The 15719-nt window shown below is 31.6% G+C and overlaps 1 protein-coding gene across 2 annotated transcripts in view; it reads left to right on the top strand.

Annotated features, from left to right (window-relative positions):
- The window catches only part of CAH1 (carbonic anhydrase 1), an 85646-nt gene extending 81906 nt beyond the window's left edge, over nucleotides 1-3740 (top strand). Inside the window, exon 5 of one of the 2 annotated variants that reach the window (XM_085946453.1) lies at nucleotides 1704-3740. In XM_085946453.1, the coding sequence (XP_085802579.1) occupies nucleotides 1704-1841 (138 nt within the window). In that variant the 3' untranslated portion in view covers nucleotides 1842-3740. The remainder of the gene's footprint in view (nucleotides 1-1703) is intronic. The other variant, XM_085946452.1, reaches the window with a different exon arrangement.
- The last annotated feature ends 11979 nt before the right edge of the window (nucleotides 3741-15719 follow it).

The raw sequence follows: 15719 nt of genomic DNA, 5'->3' as shown, positions 1-15719 counted from the left end.
CAACGTGAGACAAGCAAAGAGTTGATATATTCAGTTTATTATCGACTTATTTAGTTTTAACATTTTCAGTATTATCTACGAGGGTGGGTCAATAAGTCCTTAGAAAAGCCGACAGGTGGCGCGACTAGTACTGTAAGCGGTTTGTTTTCATGCAGCGGCACTACCGATTCAGTATGCTGCGAAGTTTCAATCAGATTGGTCGGGTTGTTGTGTGTTTCTCGTACATTTAAAAAAAAAATTTGCTTGTGGAAAATGGAAAAATGGAAAATGGAGAAAATTGAGTTTAGAGCTGTTATTAAACATTTTAATATAAAAGGGTTAACAGCAAAGGAAATAAAAAATGAGTTGGATTTAGTTCACGGCATATCTGCTCCTTCACTTGCAACTATTTATAACTGGTTAAATGAATTTAAACGTGGTCGTACATCAACAAAGGATGAACCACGCTCAGGACGTCCTGTAGAGGTGACTACACCAGAAATGATCAATAAAATCCACGATATGGTGTTAAGTGACCGAAGATTAAAGTTGAGTGAGATAATTGAGGTTACAGGGATCTCAAAAGGTAGCGTCATTTCTATTTTACATGACAAATTGGGCATGAAAAATATTTCTGCAAGATGGGTGCCGCGTTTGCTCACAGTCGACAATAAACGCAATAGGGTGGTGGCCTCTAAAGCCCTGTTGCCGCTCATGCAACGCAATCCGGATGAATTTTTTCGTCGCTTTGTGACTGTAGATGAAACATGGATACACCACTATACTCCCGAGACGAAAGAACAGTCAAAGCAGTGGATTGCGAAGACAAACCATGTCCAAAGAAGGCGAAAACCGTAAAATCAGCTGGTAAGGTTATGGCTTCTGTATTTTGGGATGCACGTAAAATTATTTTCGTTGACTATTTGGAAAAAGGAAAAACAATAACAGGGGATTATTATGCATCTTTATTGGACCAGCTAAAAAACGAAATTGAAGAAAAACGGCCTCATGTAAACAGGAAAAAAATCCTCTTTCATCAGGACAATGCCCGTGTTCACACATGTTTACGATCAATGGCTAAAATTGAAGAATTGAAGTTCGAATTGGTCGACCACCCACCGTATTCGCCAGATTTAGCCCCCAGTGACTTTTTCCTTTTCCCAAACTTAAAAAAATGGCTAAGTGGACAACGTTTTTTTTCAAATGAAGAAGTCAGCGATCGGACAAATGCTTATTTTGAGGACCTTCCGAAAACTTATTTTTCTGACGGTTTAAAAAAAATTGAGAAACGTCTAACCAAGTGTATTGAGCTCCAAGGAGATTATGTTGAGAAATAAAAAAAAAATACAAAAATAAAAACTGTTTTAATGCTTTTTTCTAAGGAATTATTGACCCACCCTCGTATATACCTAGCCTATTAGAAAAATATTTTTGGAAAACTTATGATCCGATGGATATGGGGTCATGACCTCCATATTAACATGTTTTTTAATTTATTTTTAATAAGTATGTCTGAGGTATTCCAAATTATATTTATTCAATACTGAATGATACCATCTTAAATCTTATGACATGAATAATATAATATTTTTATTAAAAATCCAGTTGGTCATGATTTTTTTTTCTGTATTTGTATTCCGTAGAGTTTGTTGAAAAAACTTACATAATTGTATTAAACTGTGATTTCTTACCGTATAGTAAATCTACAAATGATATCTTTCCAGTTGGTGAAGTTCCGGGGATTGAGAACTTACGGATCCAACGAGGACAGACCCTGCGATGAAGGCGTCCACGTGATCAACAACTACCGCCCCCCACTCCCTCTGGGAAACCGCGAGCTCCGCGACTGCGGTGGAAACTAAGCAGCCTCACTCACCAATACACTCAAGCATCACATATGTACCTCAAGCTGTTGACTCGCAATCTCACCTTGCTTTTTGGTGTAAAAGTAGAACTCTTTATTTACAAACCTTTATTCGGTATAAAATTAAGTAAAACTCTTATCACTGATTATTTTTCACGAGCTGTAGTGACTGAAACAATTCTGTTAACCTTGACTATACCTTGCTTTTCATTCCTGCAGTCTGCAATGACGATTGAATAGAGCCCGCAGTGTTCATTTGTTTGACATTCGAGCTTGCCGGTAACTATCAAACTTCTTCAGGATAAAGGTGTCGGTGTGCTTGGCCGTCCAAGAAATTTGGAGTATCTTCCTCTACCACTATATCTCAAAAGTACCTAGACTTTTTCATTTCTATTCATCCAGCAACTTCAGATTCACAACTCACGCTTTCGGTTACAATCGAAGATACTTATTATAAATTAATTTCTCAGTGATATGAGATAAGACAACATAATGATTGTAGTGAATCATTTAATTAACTATCAGGTTGACAAAATAACTGTTCTTAATTATTAATTGTCTTTTGCACTCCAGTCCTAAATAAATGTTGTCAGCTTATAAGTAACTTTCATTCATAGTATGAGTATTCCATCATCAGGAAAAGAATGTGTAGTGTTGTTAAATAAAGAGTTCTAAAAATATTATTATATCCATTGGTGTTGTAGAATAGTAAATTATATGTAGTTGAGTAGAGTTGAGTTGAGTTGAGAGAGTAGCACAACAAAATTGTAGAATTAAAATAAATATAGGACAAGAATTTTGGAACCGCAACCATGCTACTTTTCTTACACTATAATAATATACTGCAAACAATAAAAATATTCTTTAATTTTTGATTTATTATTGACAAAGATGACATATTTATTGTCTCTGATAACTAATTAGAATCATATTTTGTTAAAAATCTTATATTAACACCGATATAAAAATATGTAATATAAAAAATGATTTCTATCTCAATGAAAAGCGCACTAAGATCGAGCAAAAGTTTTCGTATGATTGTTATAGAGATTATTTGCATCGTTTATTTTTATTGTTTAATAAATGTCTTCAACACTTTTAATATTAAAACAAATACCTACTTTCTATTGTTATAAAATATTCTAACAGAATGAATGATGTTTAATTTGTGTTATTATTGATTTCATTAAATATTATATCTATGGTTTTGGTCAATTTATGGTAACTACGTGAATCATCTATCATTACTTCAACGGCTTATATTACAGTATACCTACATAAATAAAAATTTTCAAATTTGTGCCTATCATAAATTATTGACCAAAAGACAGAGATATTGTTTTTCCAATTTCTAATTTGTGCGATTAAATTTATCATATCATAAAATTTTGTAATAATTGATTGCGTTTACTTAGTGTTGACGTTTCTTATTATTTTTTCCCTATATTGGCATATTATAGTTGCCAAAATATTTATTAAGTATATTGTTTAAATTACTTTTTAATTTCACTGTCTTTACTAGTGACTGTTATTATTTTAAGTGGTCCTTGGAGTTTTCTGAATATTCACCCGCACCCTCGGATACTTCCGTATTAATTTACTGTATTCACCGATATAATCAGGAATTGTTAAGTAATAATTTTGCTAGGTTCCTTTTATTTGTTAAACAAATATGCCCTTTGGGCTTGCTGATGCCTCTGCATCCTCATAATATTTCATTTGAGTATATTACAATGCAGAGGATCAGCGGTGACCAATATTTGGCCTTGATTGTAAATATTCAATTTTAATTTATAATATCAATAGTGAAATAGTCAATAGATATTTTAAAACTATATTTGCAGTGCTATATGTATTATAAAGGTATGAGATCGGGTATTTTTTGATTTTATTTGACAAAAATTATTGTTTGACTATTTTTTTAATGTGTATGAAGCAGATAATATGCTGCTTGTGACTTAAAAATCACTCATTACATCCCTACTTATATGCATTGCTTCAATAAACATAACACCTCTGTAAACTGAACTTTTAACCCTTGTTTATCATTAATATTATATATAATATATCTAAATGCTCATTATTTTATTTAGAACTTAATTATTTTGTTTCATGAGTAACGGGTTGTGCAGGCAATTTAGTTTGAATCACTTATGAAGAAGTTTGTTCAAAATGATTTTATTTGATTACGACAATCTGTTCAACTAAAGAACATGTATTATAATTACACAAATATTGACGGGAAAAAGTACATGTGTAGTATTTTTTCTATTTAAAACTCTACAATCCTACCTACACAATTTTGAGAAATACCTTAAAATACATATGACATAAATCTTCTGACCGTGTGCGTACCAATGACATTAATATGGACGAATTATCTGGGAATAAAAATAACACTTACTTTTTAGTCGGGTCTGCCGAATGGCATAATCTGTTCTAATGCCATTACAATAAAGGTGATATTGCTATAAATTCCCGATGCTTTTAGTCGGGTCTGCCGAACGGTTCGGTTTGAACGGGTTTGCTCAAATGAATATTGACACTAGAAATACTATTCTAACGCCATTACAATAAAGGTGATATTGCTATAAATTCCCGATGCGTGATATTGCATAATGGAAATTGCGTGACGTCTACCTATACATGTGCGAATGTCGCTGTGCGTGAATTTTATTGCTAGTTACTGTATTGAGTGCGTTGTCTATTAATAATGTCATTGGTGGGTACTTATTAAAATGGGATACAATAATAATAATATAATATGAAATAATATGTGCCTTTACAGTATAATATTTACATGAGTCAATAAATTTATTAAAATAAAATTGGCGAGACTTAAAAATGAATGTGCCTATATGGTGCCTTACACGAATATGATATTACTAACACGCTAACGACTTTGTTGTCTGAAAATATAATATGTAATACCCATGATGTAATTGACTAGATATTTATTTTATAATCTCTGAAAAGTATTGAATAGGTTGTGTACAGTATTGTATGTAAACAAACTGTAAAAGATCTTCACTGATATTACTCGAAATGATATGCTAGCAAAAAAATTTTTGCTGTATAAAATATATTTTTTGAATGGATTGACAAGTCATTGTATTTTTCCAATTGTACGCTAACTGCATTAAAATATATCTAGATTGTAGCATTTTACTGTTTTTATTTTCCCTTTCGATGGTTACCTACTTACAATCTGTGGAGAATCTAGATGCTCTGCTTTGGAGCGAACATGATGAAAAAATGCATAGGCCCACCATAAATGTTTTATAATAATATATTTATTAAATATGACCCAATAGGACGGGACGATTTCTTCCAGAAAAGGACATTATTATAATGTATGGAATTATAAATTATTACACAATAATAATATCTCTCACTCGCAAAAATGTTCTCACAGTTTGGAGAAAAGACTAAACAACATTGTCTTCAATTCCGGATATAATTTTCATTTTGGGCGGTAAAGCTGATAGCATAGAACAGATAATAAATAGAATACCGATAGGCTATATTCAATACGCCGCATCCTGATGCAGGGGTTTGAATGTGTGAGTGTCCTACGAAAATGAAGCACACATTATGCAAGTGCAATAGTGTGTGTAATATACCAACATTAAATGAGCGTAAATGCATAAACCGAGAGCAGTTTTCAGTATTCTACGTAAAATGTATTCTTGACACGCGTGTAAGTTAACCTGGATTCTTCCTTACTCGAGTCGGTTACCTGCTATCGCCTTACACATTATGTATCTCAGTTCCCATTATTTCTGAGTTCCCTGGCTGATAGCATTGAGATATTTTTATTAAACTTCTAATGTGCTGTAAAACAAAAAAGTACAAAAACCACTGGGATAAAACTTCTTAGTTGTAGAGTCAATACTTACCTAATCAAATTATTATGCTCTTAAGTAAGATTAATTCTGTGAGCGATAGGAAAAGGGCGATAAGTCTTAAAACTCTATAAAAAATATGCCAAAGGAACCATAAAAAAATGAATAAAAGAGATAAGGGATGAGTCGAATCATTACCTCTGAATTAATAAAATCTACACAGAAACATTGAACTTGAACATTCGGAATAGTCCAAACATCTATCTTCTTTTGGCTCTCCAGAAAAGTAGCGATTTTAGACATGATGCCTTCTTCCTTTTGCACGCAGAATTATTGTTATTGATCCAAAGCTGAGCACTTAGCCCTCCGCAAAATGGAAAATATATCAACAGGTTTCTAAAGAAGAATGATTTGTTAGCAATTCGCTTACCTGTTGCTCTGGATTCAATCATATATTGCAAATACAATATTTTGAAAATGTGATCCAGACGCAAGGATTTGACATAGCAACATACAGTTTTTAAGGCAGATGCATCGTTTACTACCCAACCCATAATTTTACAAATATTAATATACCTACCACTATGAATATTAATATTCTGATTCCACTATGCTTCTCAATTCAATCGATAGATGTCATTATATGATATTTAATGTTTATGTACGTAGAATTATATTACTATTTATTAAAATAAAACAAATATTATAACAATATATTATTCGCATAAGAATCATCGACAGCTGATAACATTAAAGACATTAATATTTAAATATATATTATAAGACGTATAATAAATGATATACAATTCAAAAAATAATGTCATAAGCCGTAAACTCACAATAAATTCCCATAGATGTCTATATATGCATAACAAAACCAAATAAATTTAATCAAGTTGTTGGTTTTAATATGGAGTCATTATTATATGATAATTTTTATCCTATGAATAATTTAATAAACAAGTTATATATGGCAGCTGTATTGTTTTACATTTAGCTTCTAGCTGCTCTTACTTCATACATACCTACCAATAATAAATTCAGCTAATTTTTTACACTTTCGGAGAATATTATTTTGAACGGTAAGTAGATTAGGTTCATTCGATACTTTGTTAATAAAATTGTGTTTCCACAAGAGGTTGTTTACTCTTGGTAATAACTAGATAGGTACACTGTGAAAACTGAAAAACCATTTAAAAAAATGTGAAATATTAAATACATAATAATCATTCTGTCATATTTGTTATGTATATTGTGGCCACATAATACCTACTATACAGTGTAACAAAAAGTATAGGTATGGTTAATATTACATGTAAAATAACTCAATTCAATGCAAAAAAACCATGTGATGACATATATAATATCCAGAAAAGAGAAAATATTATAATTGATGATAACAATATAAGAGAAAATCTAAAAGATCAAAATATAACCTATATAGATCAAACAAAATCAAAAATACATTGATTTCAATGGTGCTATAAAATAAGTTAACCACGCAATAGACAGCATATTGGAACATATCTGTACTGTAATGTGGTATCTTGAAGACTGCAGAGTTACGAGTGACACTGAACATAAAAAGGATTGCTCGCTGCTTTAATAGGTTTTAAATGAACCCACAAATAGGTATAAAGAATTTTTTTAAAAGAAACAATTGCTCTTTGGGTTTACAAAGATTGTATTGTATGTAGGGACCTCATATCGAAAGAAAAAGTATATATAGGTACTTTTTGACTTAATATAACTAAATAAACTTCTTTTGATTGTCATTGTCATAAAGAATGAATCTGTACATCCCTCAATACAAAAATTGAATAAATTATTATGTACATAGGTATCCAATCAAAAGTTCCTGAAACTCTAACTCTTCTAACTCATATTTTATTCATCTAATGCTAATGTCTATCTTTTACATTTCACCCAAGTAGAATACTTAAAGAAGGGATAGAGATATAGATATGGCTTAAAGAATTTAATTAACTTATTTAGTAATACTAATAGTAGGTTAAAAGCAAAAACGGCTACTCTCCGTCACTGACACATTAATACAGTGTTGCCATATTTTTCTATGCTGATTATAATAGTGCAAAGGTGTAAAAATTATAGTATTTCTGAAAAATATATACTACAGGAACATTTTTCGTCTTGAATCCTTTAAAATTATAGTATTTTGGCATATTTGGCGTAAAATTATAGTATTTTACATTTTTCGTGAAATCAAAATTATAGTATTGTACTATAATTATAGTACGGTTGGCATCACTGCATTGATATATTATGATGATAAAAGTAATTACACAGTTTGTGTTTTAGGTATATTATTATAAGTTTTATTATTAGAGTATACCTACTAAGGTACTTTAACCATTTTTTTAATTAGGTAATATTAAATATTTAAACACACAACAACAAACAACAATTAAAAAAGAGTGCGGCACTTCGTACCCTTGTGGCACGCCTCAAGGGTTCCGTCGCCGTGGCCGGCCCTCCCTCACCCTGCAGCGGTGCTACAAAAACGACTTACGTGCAGCAGGTCTGACATGGCGGGAGGTGCAGGAGTTGGCGATGGACTGAGGGAAGTGGCGCCAACTTGTGCTTGCCCTATGCCCCAATGTTGGGACGTGACAGGGTGGAAGAAGAATAATATTAACAATGTTATTTGTTAAATTTCAACATTATACAGAGAGCAGTGGCGAAGACACATTCTTTAATTTAGAGTCTACATTCAAAAATTAAATTTTTAATTTCATTATATCAGTATCTATCAGACGAACCGAGACATATATACGTCATAATATTATATTGTAACAGTAACCAGAATTTCCCCGTGTGACAGATGTGGCACACCTACCATAAGTTCGCCACCGCTGGTTTAGTCTAGACAGTATTATTTACCAAATAAATTAAGAATAGTGAGAACATGTTTTTATTTGATTGAGACAAGAATTATTTATTCAAAGTCACGTCGGTTTTTAAGTCGGTTGATTCAATATAAAAAAAAGTATACTTGGTACCTACTTGTGATAAACCAAACATTTTCTATTTTTTTTTTTCATTTTTTTTAAATACACTGATTTATTAATTCAAGCTGAGTACGTTGGCGTAGGCAGGTTGTGCATTGTTTGCAGTATATAAGATAATGGAAAGCACATAATTATTATATATTCATTTTTGAGAGTTGTACTCTCTATCTAGACATACATTTTTTTCGCATGCAGTGACGTCCCTAGATAAAATGCCGCCCCTACGCAGCGCCAACATGCCGCCTCATTTTTTATATAGTATTTTTATCATCCTTTCATTTGTCCAATATCTAAGAAATGTGTTGTATGGATACATTACTAACAAAATATCAGACTAATTATTCGTAAATCTGCACGTGTCGTTTCTGGTCACCAAGGACGTCGAATGGCAAGGGAAGTAAACTAGATATCGCGAACCTGACAGAGCTGAATTTTTTAATGGTATTTTAATGGTTATTACTAAGTTTACGTAGCTATTTCTATATATTCCAAATGATTCTCCTCGATTTGCCGCCCTTCGAGTAACTGCCGTCCCCAAGCGACGCTCAATTTGCTTACCCCCACGGGACGTCACTGTTCGCATGCGTTGCATACAAGATATGTCTGCTGATGTCAGTGTACATATTATGTGCTATATCGGAGCTTTAATGACTTTTATTGATTTTTTTATCTGAAAATATATAACAAGATAATAATATTATAATAGGTGATGAATTTACATACAATTTGGTCTCAAAACTTACTATAACGGTATGAATGATGTATCAACGTGAAAATTAGACCAATGATAATAGAGAGGATAGAGATTAATTGAAACTCATTTAAATGTAAATTATCAAATAAATTGTCACAAATCGTAAAATTCATATTTTTTTCGCTAAGTGCCGTTAGTAGGCGGAGCATTCGCCTTAAGTATGCCGTATGTGTCCCGATTACAAAAACGCCATTAATAAATCGACTAATCGACCACAAACAAATTCATATTTTAAAATAGTCCTATGTGGTTGCTAAAGAATAAACAATCGAAAGATACGTAGATTAAAAAAAAATGTAGATTTGCAGCCATACGTGCCTACTTATACCATATTCCGAAAAATTGGTTGAAGTAAATGAGAAATCAGGAAATTCGACTAAAACAGACCAAAGATGTTGTATAATATAATTATAGAAGATACAGTCTCGTCTGAGTCGTCATTCTTTGCACTAACGAAACGTTTTTCTACCTACTCACAAAAATAAAAAAAAACAAGAATAATTATGTAGTATGTGGTACTATTAATAAAATTGTTCTTCTGATTTCATTGTTCATTTACACAAATATTGGATTCGGAGACCCAGATTTTCACTTTCAGCATCTTCAGGATGTATATTATATTATATAGGTAGCTATAAAATCGCAAGATACTGTAAGGCCAAACCCGAGTCCGTGAAATAATTTTTAGTTTGTATATGTTCAACTTCCATCAAGTACCTACATATTTATCAAGCCTTTAGCTACATTGTAATATTGTAGTTATGTTTGCTACTCTGTTAAAGAAAATAACGTTAATATTAAAAAAAAAAAAAAAAAAGGAAAATTGCAAGATTGACTTGTAGCTAACTATGCTTCATCTCTATAGAATAAGGTTTTCTTCTATATATTTTTGAAAGGAACGGTTTCAGTAATTAATTATTCACATATTAAAACAGTCATCTACTCTACTCTTAACTCCTTAGCCAAATTTCGAGTTTATTTAGAAATCCTTTTAATTTATCAGAGTATAATATAATATAATCTATTTTCATTCTGACCTTACATTGTTTTATTAAGTTCATAAAACGTAAGGATTACAGAGCTCGCCTGAATATTATCTCATACTTCTCCATACTCGAGAAATACCTATAGGTATATTCTTACAGCCGTCACACATAGAATGAATGCAACCAGGCCACTTCTCTTATTTGTGTGTTCCCTGATCCCTACACAGGCATGTCATATCGAAACAAAAAGTATCAATACGTAGGTAGCGAAATCGAATAAAAGTTTAGTGTCAATACTTTTTGACATCCTTATCTTAACCATATTATCCCCACGACTCTACATAATCAAAGTCACCGCAATTTATTGTGAATAAACGTGCAGTGCGCTCTCAAGTTTCTCTGTAACGTTTACTTATTATAAATTATTTAAAATTGTCGAAGATGACAAATGAAAATAAATACTTTTTTTGTGAGATTAATGATGTATTGTCTACCATTAAAAAACAAGAATCATTAATGGAAGTGTTGTTTAAAAAAGTGGAAAAAATTGAAGAACAAATACACAAATTAAGTTCGTGTCGGTCTGTGGATCCTTCCCCGCGCGATGATTGCCCTGCCGTGTTATTGGCCGCAAAGCCAGAGACATCAACAAAATCAGGGATTAACGGTGATTAGTTTAATTGAGTATCTATTCGATAAAATTTATTTATTAAAAATACGCGTCGTAAACAGTGTTGCTATCTTTTTTGTTATATAAAATAGTGTTGGGTTACTATTTTTTTTAAAAATCTCCATCGATCCCCCCAAACATCTATCCAGCGCTCGAAAAGGAAAATTTTAGAAACTGGAGCACTCGATAATTTTCTGAAAATATTAACGTATTTATCTACAAATAAAACCTAGTGATTTAGATTTTTTGGTTATATAAGTAGATACCCGTCTATCTCAGATACATAGTCAAACGAAATGACAGTCTTTAAACTTGTAGGAGCAAATGTTGTTAGGGCCGCAAATATTAATATTATCATACATATTATTGTTGACCGTGAATCTCACTAGTTTTGAATTAAACTTTAAAATATATACCTATCCATTAATTAAGTGAATTTAATTATTTTTAGTAATTTACGAAGCGGAGCGCAATATTTAATAATTCCACGAGACGGACTGGAGTTCCGTTCCGGTGCGCTCCGGTCATTTCGAGCGCCGATCGTTCCCAAACACAATTCGCGAAAAACACATAAGGTATTCAATATTTCGATGTTTATGTACTGGAAATTTTCAATTAGACTACTTAAATTGATCTGATTTTTCGCTTCCTTCGCATTTTACGTGCAGTTTACTGTGTATGAATATAAATACCAATTTACGTTAAGAATAACACCGATATCATTTTATATATTCACGTGATTCAAAATTATCGTGTAAAATATGTAATATTGTTTGGAGAAGTTGCGAGCGTGCTCCGTTTCGGAAAAATAGTCGCAGATCTCAGACCCGCAGCGCTTCTGCGCCACCACACTAATGATTACAAGAATTTGCAGAGAATGTGTACCTACAAATTATACTTCTAAAAAAACTATACGAAGTTCTTATTCAGTTATTTCCCCATAAAAATGTAGTATTACATGAGTCAGCATTCCTCGGTTAATTGTATTAAAATTCTATTGGTTGTAACACTGTTATTAAGACTACAAGAATAAACTCTTTTAATAAAATAAAATTAAAAATAAATTTTAATAATAATAAAATAATTTATATTATGGATCATTTGCACAATTTGTAGTATTTTATACTTCGTATTTGGCGTAAAATTATAGTCCGACATGAAAGATGACTCTCATGTCTAAATTTTAAAATCTATTGTTTTATCTATATTCGACATTTCGACATTCTCATTTCTCGAGAAATACACAATCAGTGAGAAAGAATTTGATAAATTATTCCCAGGAATAAAATCACCTGTTTGACGAATAATATGTTTAATTCGACGAATTTTTTTTTTGATCAAGGAGCTAAAATTGCTCTTTAGTTTCAATTCGCAATTCAGCAAGATGAGTTAAAAATGAAATACTGGACGGTGAAAAAATCCTGTAAGAAATTGTCGAGAGTGGTCGAGATCTCGATACATCAATAAACCAATCTTGAATTATTCTCGGGAATCGAAAAAGTCGAGGAATCAGGGCTCTAGTGATTCTAGCTCTAGCACATACCAACATGATTAGGTATACTGAAATTGAAAACACAGTGTGAATACATACCTATCATATGGTTCGAATTGATAAAAATAACCATGAATTACGATGTATCTACATACAAAAAAAATCGGGTGTTAAAAGAATGCATATTTTACGAGTATTACATTTTATGTTATCCTTGATTTTATCTTTTAATTTTTTTTCGATAATACGTCGTATATAAAATACTTAATTATAAATTTTAAATTCAATCTATTAAATTGCGTACTTCCTGTTCTGCTGCTAGATTACACTAGTCGGCTGAGCATTCTTAGCACCTTAATATTTGTCTTAATGGTATTGAGAGCTTTAACATTTTCCCTTGACACTTGAACGGTAAGTACCACATTTTTATTAATTTTAACAGTAGTAACGAATCCAACAATCCACATTTGGTCATCAAATACTATTCTGCTAAACAATGCAGCAGTAGATAACAAAATATAAATTTAAAGAAGACGATGAAAAAACTTCAGCAATAATTATTTCCAAGATTTTCCTCATATTCCATTTCCAGGAAAAAGATCAATGGCGTCAGCAAATTTTAGAATGAAGACAAAAATAAATACATACATAATAGGTACATAATGTGGCGTTATAATAAAAGACCACATATTATTAATATTCCCGATGGCGTCAAAGCATCTCTCGGCTAACTGAGAAATTGTACCAGAGAACATATTTGGTTAGTACATATAACTTGATATTATGTAATATGGCAGTTTGATTATTGAGTAACTGGGTTACTGGCTAACCGGGAAATTTTTGGCTGATCAAACAACCAACACAATTTTTGGTTTTTGCGATCAATTATGAAAAATAGTACCAACATAATTATTTCATTGCGATATATCAATGATTTTCATACTATTTTTCGTTTATTTTGTTTGGTTGATCTGTATTTTGTAAAATTTCGGAAAATCTGTCTAGCAAATATTAAGATAATCAGGGGGAGGGGGTAAATTACATAAGAGTTAATATGCAAAACAGTTTACAGTGCCTCGAAATGCGTCTTCTACAACTTTTAGTTTCACTTTTCATGTAGAGAAATCAAATAAAATTCTATTCCACAATAATATATTATTTCTGCTTGCTAATCTTGAACGGATAGTAGGTACATGCTAAAAACATAAAACTCTGATGCACACCTCCACAAACATGAGCAAAAATTTGACATGTCCACAGAAAATATTGTTTTAAAATAGATTGCACTAAATCTATTCTTCACTCTATTACGAGTACCATAAGTTTGACTGTGGAACGGTTGGAAATCACTGTATATTGACAGTTTCTACATAAAAACTGCACATCATTTACTCTACGTAGACTAAAGTTGACAAACAAAAGTCATGCAATGTCATTGCAAAGTAGGTAATCAACATGGTAATATAAAGGCTAAAACAGCAGGAAAAAAATTCAAAATATTTAAAACGAATTCATAAAATTTACATAGTCGACAAATAACTGTATGAATGATGAATGTAACTTTGACATCAACATTGACAAAATTGCTGTGGCATTAAACAAAATGATTTACTTTTATTTGTGTAGTCAATATTAAAAACAAAATGTTTAACCGACCAAGTATTCTGGAACTACTCGATTGTCTGGTTAAAAAAAAGTACAACATTTGGCATGCCAGCAGTCTATATGTTAGTGATAACAAAACTTTTTGCTCACTTCACTCAACCACATAATATTTTAAAATGTCAATATTCTACTTAACTGATCGACCCGCCACGCCGAACCCTTCCTGAGCCCGGGCTCCCAGACAATAGTCTTGTCAGCCCCCCCTTGTGGAGGGCATGATAATGACATATATCTACTTACATCTTTCCTACAAAGTATGTAGACCTCGAGTATAAGCAACTTATTAGTTCTTTGATGATAAATATATCCAGATTTTTTTTATCGCTAACAAAAAAGGTTAACAATAAAATTGTCATAGAACACTAATAATTGTGACACGACTTATGATTTCTTATCAATGCCTGCAGTCGCCTTCATCTTGAATTCAAAACATCACTCAGGCCATCTGCCACGATTTCAAGTGAAACACTCAGTAAGACATGATTTTTACAGTACATGAGGAACTTTAGAGTACTTCAAGTTCATTTCAATTTATTCTTTCAAAGTCCCACCCATTAAATTCGCATAAAATACCCCAGAACAATAGGGTGTATCTGCAAAATATAATTTTCATTTATAAGTTGGACGTAGTGTTCAGTTCACTTTTTGAAATATGCCAATATATATATATATCTGATATATACCTAACAAAAACCGATAAGTTATAATCATTTGTAATATAACAGCATTGTTTATAATATATTATATTATTATTTTAATTTAATAAAACGAAAATAAAATATCGTATCTACTTATTTCACTTTTATTTAATATCTGGATCGGTTTCGTCCGCCTCAGAGGCACATTTTCAATTCAATGTATTTCCACCATTAATATTAGGTATATCAATATAATATAAAATCTCACAAAAATACCCTATCAAAATATAATTATGTATATGTATTTACTTTCACAATATCTAAATGTAAATATTATGTCCAATTTCATTTTTCATATATTTATTGCAAAATGGGGTTTTTCAAAATGGGCAGATTGTTTTAATTTTAAGATAAAATTCAATAGAAAAAAGAAGCTTAAGTATCTAACACTGTCAATTAAATATGTACACCATTAAAATATGTTTTTTTTACCGTTATCCCTAGTAGGTATGATATGAAATTGATTATATTGTAATTTAAGGATCAGTAGGTATGAATATATAATATAAATTAGCTGTCTTCGAGCGCAAAATACTCCGAAAAATCTTTGGACCCACGTTGGAAAATGGGAACTACAGAAGAAAAATGAACCACGAGTTAGAAGAGCTGATTGAACAACAAACAATCATAAGATACTGTAAGTCCCAAAGACTACGACGGGCGGGACATGTGGAGAGAATGCCTAAAGTTAGAGCGCCAACGGAAGAGACCCAGATGGGCTGACGCCGTAGAAGAGG

Source organism: Rhyacophila brunnea, unplaced genomic scaffold, assembly GCF_057557595.1.
Source record: "Rhyacophila brunnea isolate RB1 unplaced genomic scaffold, BYU_Rbru_1.0 scaffold_2, whole genome shotgun sequence".
Taxonomy (NCBI): Eukaryota; Metazoa; Arthropoda; class Insecta; order Trichoptera; family Rhyacophilidae; genus Rhyacophila; species Rhyacophila brunnea.
The sequence above is the reverse complement of the archived record's forward strand: the minus strand, read 5'-3'. Positions and strand labels throughout refer to the sequence as shown.